At 34.1% G+C, this 21,350-nt stretch overlaps 1 protein-coding gene across 21 annotated transcripts in view; it reads right to left on the bottom strand.

Annotated features, from left to right (window-relative positions):
- Window positions 1-21,350, bottom strand: part of LOC126858910 (CUGBP Elav-like family member 2) — a 507,709-nt gene that overhangs the window by 301,116 nt on the left and 185,243 nt on the right. For 13 of the 21 annotated variants that reach the window (XM_050609626.1, XM_050609610.1, XM_050609609.1 and 10 more), the window contains one exon: window positions 1,214-1,465. In XM_050609626.1, the coding sequence (XP_050465583.1) occupies window positions 1,214-1,410 (197 nt within the window). In that variant the 5' untranslated portion in view covers window positions 1,411-1,465. Of the gene's footprint in view, window positions 1-1,213; window positions 1,842-4,455; window positions 5,369-21,350 lie in introns of those variants that run through there. The other 8 variants (XM_050609620.1, XM_050609617.1, XM_050609619.1 and 5 more) reach the window with 4 other exon arrangements.

Here is a 21,350-nt window from a genome sequence, read left to right as displayed (position 1 = left end):
AAGTCAATCTAAAATATTACATTTTTTCAACAAGAGCAAATAAATTTTTATGTTTGATATATCGCAGAAATGATTAATTATTTTGATCTTTTAAAAACAAAAATCTAATTATTTATTAAAAAAAATCTAATTATTATTTAAAATTTATCGTTTCTTTAGATATTGCTATGTTTAATAAATTATATAGTGACAAACTTAGCGCGTGACAGTATTTTAAATGAAGGTTTAAATCAAGTTTTATCCGAAAAGCTAATTAATTAATTATATTTATATTATGTTTAACTATAGTACACATTTGTAGATCTTCAATTTATCCGCGACTACAGCCTCTGTCTCTGTCTCTATCTCTGTCTCTGTCTCTCTCTCTCTCTCTCTCTCTCTCTTTCATCCTCTCTACACAGGCACATGTTAAGTAACAACTACTGAGCACAAAAGCAGCGCCCAGGCGACGTTTCGCTGCGGCTTTACTATACTATTGGTACAGATAGAGCAAGAACTCTAGTTACACATGGTTACGTTAATAGATGTTGCTGTAACCGGCTCTTGAATATGTTAATTAATCCTAGAATGGTAACGCGTAGTATTGTATGTAAACCGAGCAATGTAAACAAAACATTTTAACAGATTGCCGATGGGCTGCGAGAGATTTACTCATCCGGTATAATATAGGAATTTCCGTAACCAGTGTAAAATAGGCGACCTACTTTCAAGTTAGTCAGTAATTATTCACAGTAGCGAACATCACTGCGTTTTGTGTAACTGCAATTAATAACTTGTCTCAAGTGCTGTATGCATTGTGTTATGATCTATGGTCTAAAGTCGTTGTTATTAAAGATTTCACTACTTTCCGGTGAACAAATAATCTGCACGATAATTGTTCGATTGTCAACTGTCAAAAATACTTGCAGAAAAATGTGACAAAAAATAAATTAAAATATTATTGTAATGACCTCTTGGAACATAATAATTCTACTATTTACCACTCAAAACTGCATGTTTATCATTCTAAGATTAAAAAAGTGTTTGCAGCGATGTTAAAAAATATTATAAATCTATTTTTATCACGTTTTTAAATTTCTCTTTTTGCCATCTCAAAATTATTTTTAAAAAAGTTAAAATGTGTACGGAAAATGCAAAAAAAAAAACTTTTTTTTTTTTATTTTTTATAAAATAAATGTTGCATTGCATAGTATAAAAATAACAAAAAACTCACGTGTTTTCCTTCTGATCGCCGTTGGCCGAATGCGATGGAGACGGCTGAGCCTGCTGTTTGGAGTAGGGATGGTGGTGCACTACGTTGTTGTTATTATTGTTGTTGTTATGCATATGCACCTTGTTGGCATTGCTGTCCGTGGGAGAGCCTGGCGAGATTTTACCCGCCAGAGCGTTGAGCGACTGTAGCATTTTCATCGGGATTCGTTGGGCGATCGGCTGTTGATGTCTCCTTTGCTCGATCTCGTTTATCCTTGAGGAAGACAAGATTATTTTACACTTGCGGTTTGAAGGCCTCAAACCCTCAAACTCTACTGTATGTCGCGCGAACAGGCTACTTATACAAACGACACAGGTCACTCTCGAGCTACCTTCGCGTTCGATGATTCGTAATTCTTAGCACGAGAATCACACACTCATCGCGTGGCTTAAGCACACTGACAACACGAAAGCGCGCGCTCGAAAAACTAAAAGTCCCATTAAAGTCTCGATTCGTTCGAATAGCGCGTGATAGCTGATTGATCCAACCGTTTGTTTTTCTTTCGTATACTTCAGTATGCCAGAAGAGCGGATAATGGAGCGTCTTTGGAGGTCCGTTGAGAGACGATTCAGATGTAGAATACGAAATCCTGTGGACAAGGTACCGGTATTTCATAAGAATTTTATCTACATTCGCAGAATTGATTGTGTGCCGATTATCATTCTCGAAATACGCGTCGTTAAATTTATTCGTTAACGATTTCCCATTTTCGCTTTTGATTTAAGATCCTGATATGATCTTGGCATGATACGCGCAGTGCTACCGATAAATCCATTATTGCAAAACAACTAATTTTAATGCATCGTGTATACCAGGTCTATTTCTGCTTCTATATCTATTATTTTAAATGCGTTGTTTTGTTTGAATCAATTTTACAAAAGTCTATTATACATCTCAAAGATTAAATTTAAATATCTATTTATTTAATAGAATCATCAATGCAATCTTTTTGCAATTGTACAAAAAAAATTAATTTCAATACAAATACAATCAAATGTACCTAAGAATAAATGTTATATATATATATATATATATATATATATATATATATATATGTATGTATATCCAAATGTATTTAGAGAAAAAAAAAATCCTTTTCTTCGTGCAATTATTATAAGAAATTTTATCTTGTCTGATTCAACCAATTCAAGCGAGATGCAGTTGTAGAAATAACATGACGTTGCGATAAAATATAATAAATTTTATTTATTCACGAGTGCAATATGTTCTCAATCATTATCTCGATAATATTTTCGCGGTTTGTCGTCGACTGCCGAGCTACGTTTGGCATTGTAATTCGACTGTGCGGGATACAAAGTGTGGCGAAGATAAAGGAAACATACGAAGACGAATCCCAAGCTGGGAACAGGGGACGACACCGTGAAGGAAAACTGGCTGAGTGGAGACGCGTGCGGGGGCTTCTTACGAGAAACTGCTTTACAATGAGTCAATTAAAAGTTTAAGTTTAATTAGAAACTCTCGACTCATGTGCGGTGCACGAGGGATAGGAGTTTGGTATTCCCGCCCGGCTTTCTTCCTTTTCTGTTTCTATCTCTCTCATTTTTTTTGCCTCTGTAATCCTTTGTTTCCCTTTCTCTCTCTCTCTCTCTCTTTTTCTCTATAGCTAACTCTAACCCCAAGTTCCAGTTTACCGGTACATGACTTTCCTTTATTTCACGCGCATCTCGTAGCAGGTCAAGTCTTAAAAGTACGCGAAAGGACGAAGAAATACGTGCGATAGGAAGAAACTGATGGAAGGAGAGATTCAGCGAATACAGAGAAAATCCATGTGTATGTATGTGTGTGTCGTCTAAGAAATTCGAATTAGTTTTCAGCTCGGTACGAAGGAGCATTTGCCGATTTTCCGTTGCAATAGACAAAACTCTAAAAGAGCAAAACGTCTTCAACTTTAGGAAGCAAAGCTTAGAAATTGGGAAAGGAGATAGATGAAATTTAGAATCTTCAAATGCATGTTTGTAGAGTTATATTCGGTATACATAAGTTGTATTTGATATTCGATCTAACTCGATAATTTTAATTATAAATTATAATATAGATGTTAATTTTCATATAATATCAATTTAATTAGAACTATCAAATTTAACTTCCAAAAATAAATAATACTTTATTACTAGTGTACATAAAAAAGAAAAAATTAAGATGTACATAATTTATACGGGCTTTCATGTCACGAATTTAGAGAGAGTAATTTATAACTTTCTAGAATTTAGATGAAAATAATTAGATGAATTTTCACAACTTAATTGCATGAAAATTTTGTTTACTGCTTTAATTTAACAAAGTACAGGCGCTTAATCAAAATTGATCTCTGAGTTGGAACAAAAAATTGAGCACAAATACAAAAAGATATTTGCTGGATATATAATATATTTAGTATGCGAATTTTTATTAATCTATATATCATATATATATATATATATATATATATATATATATATATTAATTATTTTAAAAAGTTTTTTAGTCCTGGCGGTTCTATGAAAGTATTCACATGCTGCATTAATCATCAACTTTATATGATCAAGGAAAAGATTTACCAGATTATATATAGTAAAACGAACTTTGAAAGAGTCGGCTGTTGAAGTAATTCAAAGTGAGTGTCCGTCGGTTTTACCCTCTAGCTCTTGTAAAACTAAGCGAGAATTGAATAGGTACTTGCAAATATCTGCCATTATACGCAGCACAAGAGGAAAGAGAAGTGAAGCTGACGCGATAGGCGTAAGAACTCGCGAAGGGATTTTAGCCTCCCGCGAATTACATTTGGAGGTTCATTGAGGGCAAAAAGATGAGGACGCAGGAATGCGTTGGATTCAAGGGAAAATGCAAGCGTGAAGTGGAGGTGCAAACTCGCGGCGAGGATGGGACTATAATTACCGGAACTACAGCGGTTGTCAAATGTCAAAGAGGTCGCACATAATTTAACACATGAAGCGAAAACTGTACAAAGAGCTCGGCGGCTGCAGAAAGCAGGAAAGATAGAGAAAATAGAGGAGACGGAATGCCCTGTTCGCTATGAGAAACAAGAGAGAAAAAGCAAAGAGAAAAAAAAAGATGCAAGAGAAAGAATGAGAGAGAGAAGAAAACTGATATGTTGCCCTTAAACCTTTGTTCCGTATACATTCATATCTCTCTCTCTCTCTCTCTCTCTCTCTCTCTTTCTCTCTTCTCAACTTTCCTCTCACCTTCTCCTCTCACTTTTTCTCGTCCGCACCCTCGATGTACGTACGTGGCCGCTTTTTGTCGCCGTCCACTTAACGCGCTAAAGCGTCAAATTAAAAACTCGAGACCTGGAAACGGCGATTAGTCGCTCTCGCGGCAGTGATTGCCCGTTATCGTGTCTCGCTTGTCTCGTCGCTACTTTATATAACGCGATCTCCTCACAAAAAGGCCGATCTGTCGTACCTTCTAGAGACCTCTTCACGAACTGCCGCGATATCACCAAGCAACCGGAAACGTTAGTCTCAAGATATCTCCTCGAAGCAGAGTGACGTATGATGCGCGATATCACTGCGACCTGAGCGGCGCGACGATCTCGTCGACGGCACCTGAGCACTACGACTGACGACTCGACGAGCGCAGTTGCCGGCCATCGTATCTCCGGATAAGCCTTATCGGTATCCAAAGACCCCACCCTTCGTCCGTGGGCCGCATCCCTCTAGCGCCTTTTTTTTTATGACGCTCCGCGTATTTTTCTGCTACGTCAACGACGACAGTCCGTACTCGTGCACAAACTCCGCATTCGCGCAATTCTCTCGCTCACACCGTTCGCTTATCTTTCTTTTTTCTCTTTCTTTTTTTCTGATTGCAATCACGAACGCACCTACGTCGGACACTGTCAGACGTCAAGCGCGCCGTACGAGTCACCAGTTTGTCCTGGATCGTCGACGAGATGATCTCTCTGGAGTGGCACGTGATCGTTCATGCGCGATTCGTACGCGTCATGACGACACTTGCGACGACGTTTTTGGATAAACAAATCGCGTTAAGAAGCGCAGAGTCCCACGATGATGATCATTTTAGTCCCGCGATATCACTTATAATCCATGAAGGATGAGAGCTGCGTCGATTTTACGACGTCGCCATGTCGGTCGTCATCTGCAAAGAATGTTCACCTGTTAAAGGCATTAATCCCGTATCTTAATCAAATGTCGTTGAAGTCGCTCGTTCAGAAATTGCAAAGCTACAACTTTAATCGATATTTCTAATTGCATTGAATGACGATTACGTTGCGTAACTTTTCGTACGAATAAAGTTTTCGTACGAATATTGTTTTCTTTCTTACCTAATTACAGAAAGAAGAAATAAATTAAAAATAATATAGAAAATAAATAAAACAATAAAATAAAATATATATAGGATGTAAAAATTTGTCAACTTTTTAGAAAAGCGAATGAAATCAAAAAATGAATGTAACATGATTCACAATTTTTCATATACATAAACGCGACTCCTAGGTAATACGCGACCGGATGTGTCGCCTTAAAAGCGTCTAACAGCATGAGTTAAAAGCGAAAGAATGTTCGTCAATATTTTCTCACTACCAGAGTGAGGCGATGAAGCAGACACCGACCGGCGTTCTTGGAGATTAGATAAGACGCTCCGCTGTAGTGACTTGCACAACGACACCGCTGCCCTCAAGATGTTACTGTCAAGTGACTGTCGGCAGCACGATGCATTCGTGGGTACAACGGCACCGAGAAATATTTGACGTTTATTGCATAAGTAAGTGCTCGACAATGTGCCCGTCAAAGCGCTAAAAGCGGCGCGCGGAAATATTTAGTCGATGTACGTAGCCGTTGCCATAAATTATGGCATTATTGTCTCGATGCTCAACCGAGTGTAACGCTCGTTACACGCCTTTCAAATTAGACTTCCGTAATCCGAATGGCCTCGTCGCGTAAAATCTTAAAGTGTCGTTCGTAGTTATTGCGTGATACAAGTGTCATATGATATGACATTTGATTGATAAGCGACTAAAGCCATTAACGTTTAACGTTTGACTGGCGAGCCGCATCGCGTAATCTACAGCATTAATAATCAAAAGTTTTGAACATTGCACAGTTTTTATATGGGTAATATATATAGTATGTTTCACATATATATACATGTAATATTTAAAAAATAATTAAAATTATCAACGAAGAATATATACGACGTTGTAATTAATATTTTTAACAAGATAACTTATCTTTTCTTTAAATGCAAAGTAAAATATTAATAATTGTATAATTGTAATTTTTTTAATAATTGTAATTTTACAAAAATTTAGAAAATTATTTTTATACAAAGATATATCCTTGCAAAGATTTTTTAGGCAATATTATAACTTCAAGTAATACTATATTAAAAAAAATAACACGATCAAATGAAATTAGAAACGTCTGTTGAATATCATACACGATTTTATTTTCAAAATATATATGTCAAAATAAAACATACGTAAAACTTTATTATCGCGGAAGCACTACAAAGTGTTATATAAAATTATTATTAATGTATATTTAAAATTGTTTAAAACACTGGATAATTTTCTTCTTGACCCTGTTTATCTCATAATCAATAGCTTTCAGAGAAATATATAAATTTAGAGATTGCTTCAGGTCAGAATTTCTACAGAGCGAATATTTTTGCATATTTTATAACTTTATTGCATCATTTGACGGGTAAATAATAACAGATTGATGAATAATATCAGCAACCGAAGGTTTGCGAAATATTGAAACGCGTTACAACAGGGCATTATTCAATATAGCAATTGAAAATTTGTTCCGATTGATATTAACGCACGCTCGCATATCTGATGTATTTCACTGCAAAATTACGTTACAAAGCGGAATTGATAACGAAATTGTTGCCAAGCCGATAAATGCAGCAGATGCAAGTAAATATTTAACAATACAATATTTTCAGCGAGGAAAACCTTTTATGAGATAGAAATGTCTGCAGGAATGGCCGTTACGTTCTAGCGCCCCAAGCTTCTGAAACAAGTTTCGAAAGCGTTTGTTTGCCAAAAAGTAAAATAAAATTTTACAATTCAAACGAAAAATTTTAAATCATGTTTCATGAAATTCATTGGTTCTCTATGCAATAGTAATATTTGCGACTAATTATTAAGAATAACGTATAAAATATCGATAATAAATTATAATAAAATTTGATAAAAATATAGAAATTTTGAAAATGTAAGAAACAATATCAAATTTGAGAATGTCTCAAAAAGGAGAGATATCGATATCGAGAACATGTAATTGTAATGCAACATATAATTGTAATTTTAATAATATTGCACGATGCGAATAGATATAGAGGAAACTAAAACTGTTACGAATTATCGATTGAGAATTGTTTCACATAAATTGCAATGTGGGGGTAGAGACGGTTTGAAGCACGTTAGGCGTAAATAAGCGGCAGCCAGGTATAAGCAGGTATGTGCGCGCCAAGTGTGTATCTAGTTCTCGTCCGAAATAACAATGCAGACGGTAGGATAGTATTGTTATATTGCATAGCTAAGCAACCATCACTTATTTGCTGGAGCGAAACAGCCCCGTTTGCAAACCGACAAAGAGGTATTGTTCTTTCAAAGGATCTCTCCAGCACGCGCCCGGTTCCTACTATTTACACGGTCTAACTCAACATTATATCCCAAAGTTCGCGCGGCTCTCCACGAATGATGTATTCCGGGAAAGTCACGCTTCACCAGAGCAAAGAATATATCTAATGTATTATCTAATCTATTTATCTGAAGATTTTACACAACAAAAATAACGTTCGCCGATTATATCTATGAACATTGCATTGTGCAGGTAATTTTTTTACTACACAAACTACGCCGTTTAGAGTCGAGAACTTTAAGGAGAAAATTTTCAGAATCGATTTTTAATTCTAATATTTATTTACAAGCTACTTTAAATCTATACAATTTTTATGAAACAAATTTTTTATAATTATTTTTATATTATATTTAATCTATTTGCGAGAGGAAATCTGATTAGGCTCATCATTATCAGGGCATGGGTGATACCTTTGTTCGTACAGTCCGACAGAATCGAGTGTAGAAGCTATGAAATTCGAGTGGCAAGAATTCGCGAGTGGGCGCCATTTGCGAAAACTTTTTCGCAGAGTATCCAAAAGTCCAGCAAATCCGGACAAGTTATCGTCTCCCAGCTGGCCTTCGAACAACAAATCTCTCGAGGGTGACAGCATTTTTTTTATTCATCACGACAACGAGACTCACTCGTAAAGTTCTTAAATTAACAAACGAGAAATTTTCCGAGAATCGTTCGCAAAAAGTATGATGAATCAATAAATTTGATGATCCGCTTGTATGATGAATGAATTTATTGACATTAACAGAAAATTCTTGAGCTGAATTTTTTATCGGTGCAATATTCGAAAATAAAATAAAGAATCTGTTTTTACGATATAATACGTACACGTCGCTAAATGTAGAATATTAATAAAAATATTATATAATATCTATAATTTATCTTAAAGTTAATATGTTAATATTAAATATCGAAATAATTAAATTAATATTAATATTGAATATCAAAAAAGTTAAAAAATTCAAAATGTATTTAATAATATACGAAAGATTTGTCTGGAATCTGTTAAAAAATAAAAAATAATTTGAAACTATCTAAAAACCGTAATGTAATGCTGTAAGATCAACATAGTTAAAATAGCCAATACAGCCGGCAAAAAGCGATAGTTATTAAAACGATGATAAAATTACAACTTTATGGCCATATATTTATTTGGAATATTGCGCGCGTTATAATATTTTGTTTTGTGTTCCCTGTAATAGTGCGTTCATTTTTCCTCGCCGAGTAAAATTGCTCTCATTGCGCCTCATTTAGTAAATCCGTTTCTGACCCGATTACAAATATTCCTGAATATTCCTGATCGAATCTTTTCCACCAGCGTGCCGTTTAATACATTAAATACAAATACTCGTTATGCAGCTCACATTTACGAGCAAACTACGTGCACGAATATCGCATATTTGCGACTGTAAAAGTTATAACCGTGAATGCGCGCGAAAGAATTCCAATGTGCGCCCGGAAAAGATACTTCACCCGATAAAAATATGGTCGGGAAAAAGTACGGATGCAGAGTGTGAAGATGAAAAGTTACAAGAATGTTATTACCGCCATGAATTGCCAAAGGCAGGTTGCGTTTTCCAGCCCGTCGGAAATGTTCCCCTGCGGTTCGCAGCTCGCGGCGTGCTTTTCGCTCTTCAAACCTGTTCCATTTTCTACATCGAAATGCGACACGAAATCTCATCGAGAAGCACGAACATAATATTATATAAAACTGAATATATACAGATAAAATATAATGCATAAAAATAGAGAAGCCATCTAAAGTTTAGACCGATAAAGCAATATAATGGGGGAAAAAAAATGTAATCGAAAATAATATGATCGTACAATGATTCAAGTGTCAGTAATATTTAAGAAAATGCTTTAAGATATATATATATATATATATATATATATATATATATATATATATCATTATTCTCAGGTAGAAATATTATATTGTATCATTCATTCAAAAATATCATGCGACATTATTATGAAGAGTGACAAGATATAAGAATAATAATTCATAAAATGTTAAAATAAAAATACTCTTTAAATTATTTATAATTGTAAATAATCACATTGTGTAAAGAGAAAGGCATAAAAATAGATAATAATAAATTATCAACTTTATTTATTTTTAAATTTCTCTTTAATATCTCTCAGTCTCTCTTATTAATATTAAAAAATTACATATTATTATAATCAGTTATTATATGATAATAAAACCATGTTACTCTATTAATATACAATTTCGCATCTTCCTATAAATTGCAATTAGTAATTAAACATATATCTACATATCACACAATTTATACTTGCTAGTTCATGCCCGATAATTACAGAGAGTAATAATTTATGAACCAATTTAATTATTATGTATAATAATTGTTGTATAAGATTATACATAGCAAATATAAGCTATAAATTGTCTTAATGCTGTATCTCTTTTTCTTTCTTTCTTTTTCTCAGTTTGATATTATTTTGAAGATGCAAATAACGCTAAAATTCCATAGAATGTAACTTTACCGATATAATGTCAATTATAAATGCAACCACATAATAGGAATATCACAGACTGAGTATTATAGTTTGTCGGATATGTCGTTGCGGATGCTATGTAGCAGGTGTACTGCGCTATTCGCCAACTGGGCGACGATGTGTGCTCGTTATTAGCAAAATTGCGTGAGCTAATTGACTAATTAGAGATTAACGATGGATACTCGTTCCGGATGTATTGATGGATTACTGTTTTGGATCTGCTGTGAGCAGCCATTATGATGCAGTTTATCGATGTATCTCTCAATCGATATTAGTTACTTTTTGAACATGTATTACACAGTAATGCGGTTAATTAATAGCAGCAATATGACACAATGTTATTATGTAAACAATTATATTCTCATTACCGCTGTTAAATATACAAATGTGGTAATTTATGTACATACACATCATACTCTGTGTACGATTTGAAATGTATAAATAAATATTTCAAAACTCAGTCAATGGAAATTGTTTTATAATAAAATAATAGTTGTATTTCGAAATCTATACAAATGTATTTATTATGAATTTTTTATATGCAAATCTTTTTCGTAAAAAAAAAAAAAAAACAAATATACAACTCGAAATAAACTATATTATTCGCATGTAACAGATAACTTTGATGAGAGTCGACTTTTCGCTGATAAATGGGAGATATTTGTACCGAGAGAGCTACCAAATGACAGGGCAATGCCCATTACCGATGACACAACTAATTAATTAGTGATTAGCGATGAAAGCTCGGTCGCCCTCCGTTGTATTGATGGATTGCCGTGTTTCCGGTTCGCTTCGGCCATACATTATACCAACAAGTACTCCTAATAGTCATACTACTCGATCGACATCAGCTAAAAGCATTTCGCGCGTTTCAGGATCTATCCCTCCATATACATTATTTCGAACTTCAAGAAAGAGAAATGATGATATGAATTGATTACTTTTACTTTCGATCAATTAATTAATGTAACCCAATAGATAATTTTACGTCATAATAAATTCGTCCATATTTAATATCCATATGTAATAATATCTGTTTACATGCTTTTTTATTCAACAATAATATTATTCAGTAATAGCCTGACTAATCCTCAATTTAAATTATCTAAATAAAAATATCTAAATAAAAAAAAATAAAATGTAATAGTTTTTTTGTGTGCAAAAAAGATTAATTTGTTTCGAATTTATAATTCACATTTTTAAAAAGATCAATAATTTATAAATATAAAATGTCATTTAATTAAATTCACTTCCAAGATTTGCCAAAGTATATAATTAAATCCTTAATAATGAAAATTATTATTGTTGATATAAAATATTTATATAAAATATTTGAAATAACGTCATAAGAGAGAATGTTTATCTTATTATTTATTAAATTTGTGGAGAGAATATATAATGGAGAGAATATATAATATATAATATCTGGATACTTTAAATTAAATTCCATATAACGAAATATATCGTCGATAATACGCGAAAGTTTTGCGGCATTTTCATCGCAAAATACGGTTATTATGAAAATTCCGCACTCATGGGGCAGCTGGATTGCACGTTTCATCGACTTAAGTTTCGATAAGAGATCGGACTAAGAAACAACAGCTTCACAATAGAGCTTTCACAACGAATGGCGAACGCGACGAAAAACGAGGTAGCCTAAAATCAGGGAAAAAGCTACGACGAAAGAGCATTCCTCCTGGGATTGATCCCAAACGGGGATAAGCGTTATCAACGTGGACACAACCTTACGTACGGCCTCCTATCGAGCATTTCCAATCACGAGATTGCTCAATCGCAGCCTGATTTTCCCGTTCTCGGCTACGTCGTTTTTTTCTTTAGGAAGCTTTGCTTTCCTCTTATTTGCTAAAGCGAAAAGACCGAAGCCAGATTAAAAAGTGCGACTACGACTCTCGAGAATGATTATCTTCGGTACCTACTATACAGACAAGGGAACAAGACAAGGGATGAATAGCGCAAATGCGTCTGCTGGCTCAATCTAATTGAGTACAATCGGAATAAAGTCGACATAAACGTAATGGTCTCTAATTAAAAATTGTTGAACAATAATGACTATTTATTAATTCACACAAAGAGTGTTTCTTTTTTTATATATAATAATATGATTTAGTTAAATGCTAATTTCTGACATTTTATTAAATATTAATTACAAAAAACTTGTTTGTGGTATAAATAATGTATATTTTCTTAATATTTATAATGATTCTTTTTTCATGTCATGGCTTTAAGAATGCAAATTTTTAAATTACTTATTAGATAATATAATACACTAGTATATCTTTAAAACATAATTGGTAATATCCAGTTTTAATTTCGAAATCGTCGGAAATATTATTCATTTAATTATATTAGCGTAACTCTTCGCCGTTTATAATAAAAGAAGAATTCTTCAGTTAATTAGCAGCTCGTCGTACTTCCATATCCCTCATCGAAATTTTAATCTCCGGTGGGACAAAAATGAATGCGGGTACTTCGTTCAACTAGAGGTTCTCCGCGGAGCCAGAAGAAATGGCATTAATGCGCCGGAACAATTGTAAAAAGTAGATTAAAGCGGACAGTCACGACCGCAAATAATTCCAGCTGCGTCCGTCGTCGGATATCATAATAGACCTGTTATTTAAATGGACGTCATCAGCGGGCACGTGACGTATCATTAAACTAGGACATTAAACTGCAAGCGTTAATCTTCTCCCTCGCGCGTACGTTTAAAACTTTCGTCCCGCGGGGACTCTTGGCGTCTCTCTTTCCCTGATAAACCGCCTTTCTTGCTCCTTTTTTACTCTCCCTCGATCCTTTCGGACCTCTTCCCCTGCTTCAAGTGCTCGGTGACACGACAAAAGTCACTTAGCTCGGTGATGAGGTAGGCTTTGGCGATTTCTACTGTCATCCCGGTATCTGTTGTCGCGTGGCGGGAGTAAATGAAAGTAAAAATCCTATAGCCGAGAGAAAAACCCTTATGGCGCCGGGGTATCCGTGAATGAGCTTTATCGATTATTTTCTGGCGCAATCCGTGTGTGAAACCGACTAAAAACAACGATGAAGGAATATCGCAAGCACGTGTGTTTTATAGAATCAGTTTTCTGTATTCTCTCTCTCTCTCTCTCTCTCTCTCTCTCTCTCTCTCTCTCTCTTTATAAAAAATTATTATCTATTTTAAAAGTGCTTGGCATACTAAATATTTTATAATTTGCCGCGGTATAATATTGCCTTTGAGCCGTTTTTATTTTCCTATAGTACTCATGTACACATACTGCTAGAATATATGAGAAAGTCAGCGCAATATTAAAAAATTGTAAAATGTATATCTCTTCGTAATAACGTTGCGATAATGTTGCATCTCGTGTATTCTGCTAGATATAAGCTTAACTTTACAAACATAATATTGGAAATGTTACATGCAGATATTTACGTTGTAAATCGTATATATTTCTCAAGTAAAGATCAATTTTTTAAAATTCTCTAAAATAAGTAAATCATAACAATTCATTTTTATATGTCATTGGAATTCATAACATCATAAAACTAGAATTACAAATTTATAACTACACTTTACAAATAATTAATGCAAATTAAAAATAGTAATAGAAGAAATTAATAATAGATGAGGCTAATAGTAAAACACAACAGAAATTTTACAAAAGACATTTTAGATAATTAAAATTATTTATTTTACTTTACGCATTATTAATTATATTTTATATATGTAGAAACATAAATTTATATAAAAAAAGAAAATTATTATAAGAAATAAGCGTATCACTTAACAAGAATACGATTTGTGTGAAGAGTTTCAAATAGCAGATCTCCGCGATACAACAACGAGCAGTGGAAACTCTATGTCTCCTCTTTTCTAATTTGCCCTCAAGTTTAAGTCATATTGTTACCGCGATTTTCTTATAACGACTTTTATTTAAAACTTGTCTTGTTGTACGTATTTTAACTCGAACACTTTTTAACTACCGAGTTTGGGCCGAGAGCTCTCGCAAATGGCTTTAAACTAGCGGATTTTTGTGGCGTAATAATGAAAGGAATTTTCGTGTCGCTGTATTTCACTTTGTACGCGCCCAATATTCCGACTTTTAAATGCGAATGGGAATACTACTAGCGCGACGTTTTGTATTAATTTACATTCCTATTTCTCTCTGGATATTATGTTTTTTATATGTTCTATTCTACATTCTTCATTTCCTTGAAAAAGTACACATTATATTGCTCTAAAAATTTACGTATGAAAGAGAATTTTGTATCATAATTCTACATATAATAAAGTCATAATAAAGACCATCATATTGCTTTATAGATTATTTCTTAATCATATATGTATGTGTGTCTGAATATTACAACTGCTCACATGACGTTGTGTCTGCAATTTTTAACTGATACAGAAAGATATCTATATTTCGTTTTTGTTAAAAGCCAATTTACAAATTTCTCTTATAAATTTAAAATTTATTTTTTGTAAATAAAAACCCTAAAAATTTAAAAAGTTGCGACAAATGACATTTCATTATACTTTTTTTTTTTTTAAATTATTCTCTCTCTCTCTCTCTCTCTCTCTCTCTCTCGCTTAAATATATTTAATACAAGAATTAAACAGTAACAATTTCTGCATCTCTCACATCAGCGACAATTTTTTATAAATTGCATATCGATGTAATCTTAAAACAATCATTCAAAAATAGCAATAGATTGCCGAGCTGCATCTAGCTTAGAAGAAATCAAGTGTGTTGAATGGCACAGAACAAAAAATTGTGTGTACGTGTATATTTTATATTGAAGTGATTTGCGCTTTAATCTTGTGTTACGAGCAACTAAAGTTCCACGAATGAACGAAACGAGAATCAATACAACAACAAAGTACGCAAATAAAGAAGCGCACCCGAGAAATAAGGTAAATTGAGAAAGTGAATTGAGCAACCGGTGATTTTCATCAAGCAGGCTAGCTTGATTTGATGCGTGCAACAGGTCCTACCATTTACTTTGAAAAGTAAGAACTAAATCAAATTTTAGTCAACGGTACACCGAGTGCGTCTTACTATCTTATTTCATTTACGCGCATTTATTTATATGCAATCCAATTACGATTTATGATATTGAAATTCAAAAATGGTACTTTGTATTCTTATCTTCAATATATAACGAAGCACGATCTTATCACGAGGAATTTATATCATAATATTAACCTTGCGGTCAAAATGACGAATAAATTTAGAGTAAATTATATCAATTAAATAATACATAAAATGATAATAATTCCGCAAGCTTGTGGAAAAATTAAAATTAACTTTAAATATATATTAAAGGCGCAAATAATATACATATTATATAAATATTGCTAACACAATAACAAATATAACTAATTATATCATTATATAGATATAATGTGATAATAGATGTAATGTGTACAATTATATTTTTTTCTTGATTAAAGCTTATTGTTCGTTCATTAGAAAGTTTTTATTTTTTAGTCATTATTGACAATGTCAAAAAATGTCTCTCTCTCTCTCTCTCTCTCTCTCTCATATATATATATATATATATATATATATATATATATATATATACTTTTGAGGACAAATCAGATAAATAATATGTAATGAAAAAGCTATTTATTATATTTCGAGATATATATATATATATATATATCTTATTTACTATGTAATCAATTAATAATGAGAGATAAGCAATGTGATGAATTGATGGATCTACATGCAATCATATAAACTAAATTATAGTTATCATTATTATTACATCGCGCATCAATCGTATTCGAAACAAAACCGCTACGTGAAATATGACATTGCAAGCTCGCCATCAGTTTTGTTTTTATCGATAGAAATCTTTGCGAAACATAGAACAGTCAGTTGATATGCCAGCGGAACTGTCAACAAACGACATATAACGGAGAGAACTCGATCGTGTACTCTCACATCAGATATATTTTATCAATGAATGATAAACTTTATCGACTCCCATGCCCGAACTGTTTACAGTGAAAACAGTCCGGCACATGTAAGCCCTACGGTAATTGCACATATGTCGATTCCAGTGTTGACACAAATAACGTTTGCCGCCTCCATGAACAATTTCATCGTTGGTATGTGAAAATTGTCAAAATATGCGCTTGTAGGATTACGATGTGACTCGTCAAAATATTCGATGTAACACGCTTTCTACTGGAAAAAAAAAAAACAATCGAAACTAATGGTTCACTGTTCAATTATTACTAGGACTCGCAAGTGCATAAAGTTTCACGGTCAGCTGTCTCACTCAATGGTTAGAGATACGCTATTTACATCGATAGCGGAGTAGAAAATATTTTTCTGTGATTTCAGATGTGATGCGAGCTAAAACAATAGCACATTTTACTTTTTTGGACTTCCTTGTATAATCCATCGTTTATAAATTTTTAACCTATTGATATTCGACATAATAAATCAACAGATTGAGTAGATTCTCGTCTAGCATATTTACGCATAAAAAATTCATATCTAAATAACATAAATTTCTCTTACTAAATATATATACATGCAGTATAATTAAACGCGTTATTCTGTGCTCATGTACAGCTCCATTTACTTCTCGCATTTATTTCAACATCATTCGATTCGCCGGTCTTAGAACGAACGGTTCTCCTCCACTCACGAATTTAAAGAGTTTCAAACAAATCCAATAACACACGTTATACAAGATGCCGCGGCGGCGGAGACCGGAAAGGGAAGTACAACGTCTGTGCATTGTGTATGCATCCGAGGTCTCCTGCGCGCGCGCATACTCGAGATTCTCGAGTGCGAATGTGCCTCGCACGTATGCGCACCTGCGTCTGCATATGCAATCCATATGCGCGGCACAGACACGTGTTTGCCGCGCGACACGCGTATACAGGGTGTCGCGCGACAGATTCCTCGTTGAATTCACGACCGATTCTCCGTCGGTGAAAATTGAATGGGAAAATTCGATCGCCGTACGGAAATAACGCGATAATTCTTGCGACTTTTCTTCTGAAAACAATTTCTTTATCACGCATTCAAGTCTGTCAATGTTTAATATGAAATATTTTTTTTAACTAAATCAACACAAAGTTCCATAACATTTTTTTATAATTTTGTTTCTCATACTTAATACTTTTGAAACTTTTATATTTTTATTTTTAAATAATTTTCTTCTGTATGTATAAACTTTTTAAAATGGAGAGGATGAAAGAGAGCTACTATTATTTTTAGTTTTCGTTTTAGCGTCTGTAATTCAATGAAAGCGGGTAGTGAAACACGTTACCCGCATTCCGCGACGCATCTTGCCACAAGCACGAGTACTTATCACATGCTCGCATGCTCTACATCAAGTACGATGTACTCTCTTCGTTCTGCTCGCGGAAAATAGCCAGCTACATGCTCGCGCACGAGCGAATTCTAGATGTAAAGCTCGCTGCTTTCATCGGTGGATGTATCGCGCATCACAAATCCGCATCCTGCGAAACGGAGAAAGAGAGAATGTGTGTGTGCGCCGCTACGTGTATATACGTGCTCGCGATAAAAATGGGTCGGAGAAGATGGAGTGCAGGTTATCGAAGCTCTATTTTCCGGGATCGGTCTGAAAAGCGCCAAAGACCAATGATGCGCTTCGGAAGTGGCATTGAGCTCTGACGGAGCGGTAGAAATATTACCTGATGTTTTACTCATCCTAGAAGGCATTACAATGCTATCGCCCTGGTTGTGCTAGATTGCTCGATTCACGTATGATGTTATATAAAGCCATAAAACAACTCATGAATCTACATCTGTCGTGTTTCTAATAAAAATCTATATATATCTGTATATAATATAATATCTATATATAAATCTGTACATAATATCGTGTTTTTTTATTAAAATAATAATATAATTAAAAATAGAAAGAAAAAAGAAAAAATACAAAAAAAAGTCGTAATAAACATTGCGATATTAAAAAAAGGAAGAAAAGGCTCTTTTTATAAGAAAGAGCTCTTTTCTCATGTTTTACTATCTAATAAATCTAATACAATATATACATACATGTAAATGTAATATACAGGGCGTCCCATAATAACCGTATCATCTCTCGTGGGCAGGAGCAAGTGAAACCGAGAAGAAAAGTCTTTTACTATTTTTTTTTATAACGCTTAATAAAGGGGTTATTATTGAGTAAAGTTTGGCCAATCTTCGCCGATCTTTAGTCAAGCGCACATCAATGAGCCGCGCGCCTGATAGTGTGCGAGAGCGTTCAGCTGTTGACGCACCGCTACCAAGTGCGTGGCTCACTGACGTGCGTCCGGCTAAAAATCGGCACTGATTGACCAGACTTTGTTCAATAATAATTGCTTTATTAAGCGTTATAGAAAAAAATGGCAAAGGACTTTTCTTTTCGGTTTTCGGTTGCTCTACCTGCATACGAGAGGTGATACGGTTATTATGGGACCCCATAATAACTGTATATATATATATATATATATATATATATATATATATATATATATCTAAATATAAAAAAAGAAGAAAAATGTTTTGTTAATTTAAATTGTTCTATGTCATTGTGCGTGTATGTGTGATCAGCTTCGAGAAGTTTGACAAGGCGGGCTCAGATTTACGAGGTAATGTCTGCACCTAGAAACACGCGTTCGCCAGCTTGCAGTGACCGAATCGGTCCTATCTGCGTACACGCGTGGTAGCGCCCGCACAATGGGGAGATTACGAGAACACCATCCTGTACGCTACGTCGAGCACGAAGATGGCAGGGCCCGCGCACGTGCATGAGCGGGATACGTCGAAAAAAAAAGAGGAAAAAAGGATCATATACGTGGATTTCCATTTTTATGGAAGCGAAGCCTCTTTTGTCCCGTGAGAACGCTGCCGCCGAATCGAGTGGTACCGGACATCGACCACTTTCATCGGCCGCCTACGCCGTTCTTATCCCGAAGGAAGCGATAACAAACGATATCGGACGAATATGGAGTCCGGCCAGAGCGCGCACCCTCATCTCGAGATAGACGAAAAGTATGGTATAGCGCATAAATATAAGATGAAAATGCCGTTTTGTTAGCCTTTTCGACGTTAGTCCTTTATGCTCCAACAACATAATAAAATTCTGTGGATGCAGGAAAGATGGTCAAAACGTCGGCCATATGTGTTGCTACCGTAAATGTTAAAACTAAACTCGACAAATCTAAATTTTCTAAATATTTTTCTATAATAGAAATTATATTAAAAACTCAGATGTTCAATATTGTAATAGTCGAATAGTAATATATATTCAATGTTGCAAATCCCCAAAGAAGTATAAGTTGCGAGAAATCATGAGATAAAATAATTTTAAAAGAAATAAAAATTTTTAAAATTACAATATATATTTATAATCTGAATATTAAATCTGAATACTCACAACATGTCAAAAATCTTAGTTAATAAAATTTAGATAATAATTAAGAATTAAAAATAAATTAAAAATTAGTTACAAAATTAAATTTTCGATAAATATATATCTACTTCGACTATATTATTAAGAATTGACCTACTGACTACGGTGTAACACTTTATATATTTTATCGGTATATGATTTCGTCAACATATAATATTTAACTTCAAAAATGTAGAGAAATGGAAATCTTATTTTTTGTAAATTTCATGTTACTGAATTGAATTATACAATGTTTCAATTACGAAATTTTTCATATTTTCCACAATTTTTCACATGTGGAAACGAGCTAAATAATTTTCAGACATTTAAACAAATCTGGGCAAATGTTTTTCGTTATTGTAGAATTAATTACGTTTCGTGGATTTTCGACGAAATTTTTTGTTCACGATGTTATAAGAATCAAAGAAAACTACGAACGATTCTCAAATCTAGTAATTTTATCGCGTGATTTTACAAAGTTGAATACGATACGGAGGTTGCTCGAACGAATCTACGAGCAGGTACGAAAACTTGGAGTCATCCCAGTGCGCTTGTCACGTGCAGGTGAGGCATATCTGGAAACCGCTGCTTCTCGCTGCATACCGCGCGTAAAGGTACGATGCCGAAACGGGGATGCAACCTTCTTCGGTGAGAGCGCTCTTGAGACATGTGCTGAGGAAAAGTTTTAACGAGACAGCCAAAGATTTCTCAAGCGAGGAGAGAGAAGAGAGTCGGAGCGAATCGCTTTTTCGTCAGCGCACCCTTCAAGAAATGCAACCCTTCGGGATTCAACTCCACCACGTTCGGAACGACGTTTCGTGTTACGCAACGATTCTTCAATGCGCTCCGCTCGTTGCGCGACCCGTGCATATCGCAAAAAGCTTCGCTGATTTATCAGCGAAGAATTATCGTAAGCTGGACAAAAAAAGACTTTCTCGGATCTCAACGTCGCAAGAATATCGTTAGTTCAAGAGAATGATATTTTCCTAGAAATGATATATTTTCCCAGATATATATTCTCAGATATTGATATGAAAATTATGAAATATTTAATATATTTCATAACTTTCGCATCAATATCCGGGAGATCTCGAATGTTATTTCCTTACTTTCTCGTGTAAGAAAAGAGATTGTATACATATTTTTTTTTCTTTTTTTAAACTATCGCCATTTAATTTTAATAATTTTTTAATGCAAATTGTAAATTAAAATCATTATTGCAAAGATATTAAAATAATAAAATATTAAATGTGTGATAATTTTGTAATTATTTATATTGATAAATACGCTGCACGATTTATGATGGAAAAAAATATTTGGAACGCTATAAACACATTCTCTAAAAAGAGAAGCGTAAATAAAGTAGTATCTCATTTTAAAGTTGATTATATTATTGCTCTGAAATTGGTGACGCTGCATCAACGCGCTAAAATAATTTGTCTGCTATCGCGCGAAGTAATCGACCGTAAGGTCGATAAAGAGTTGGTTAAAAAAAAGCGGCAAAATACTCGACCTGCGTTACA

Source organism: Cataglyphis hispanica, chromosome 2 (assembly GCF_021464435.1).
Source record: "Cataglyphis hispanica isolate Lineage 1 chromosome 2, ULB_Chis1_1.0, whole genome shotgun sequence".
In the NCBI taxonomy this organism is placed as follows: Eukaryota; Metazoa; Arthropoda; class Insecta; order Hymenoptera; family Formicidae; genus Cataglyphis; species Cataglyphis hispanica.
Note: the sequence above shows the minus strand (reverse complement) of the source record. Positions and strands in the feature narration are given on the sequence as shown.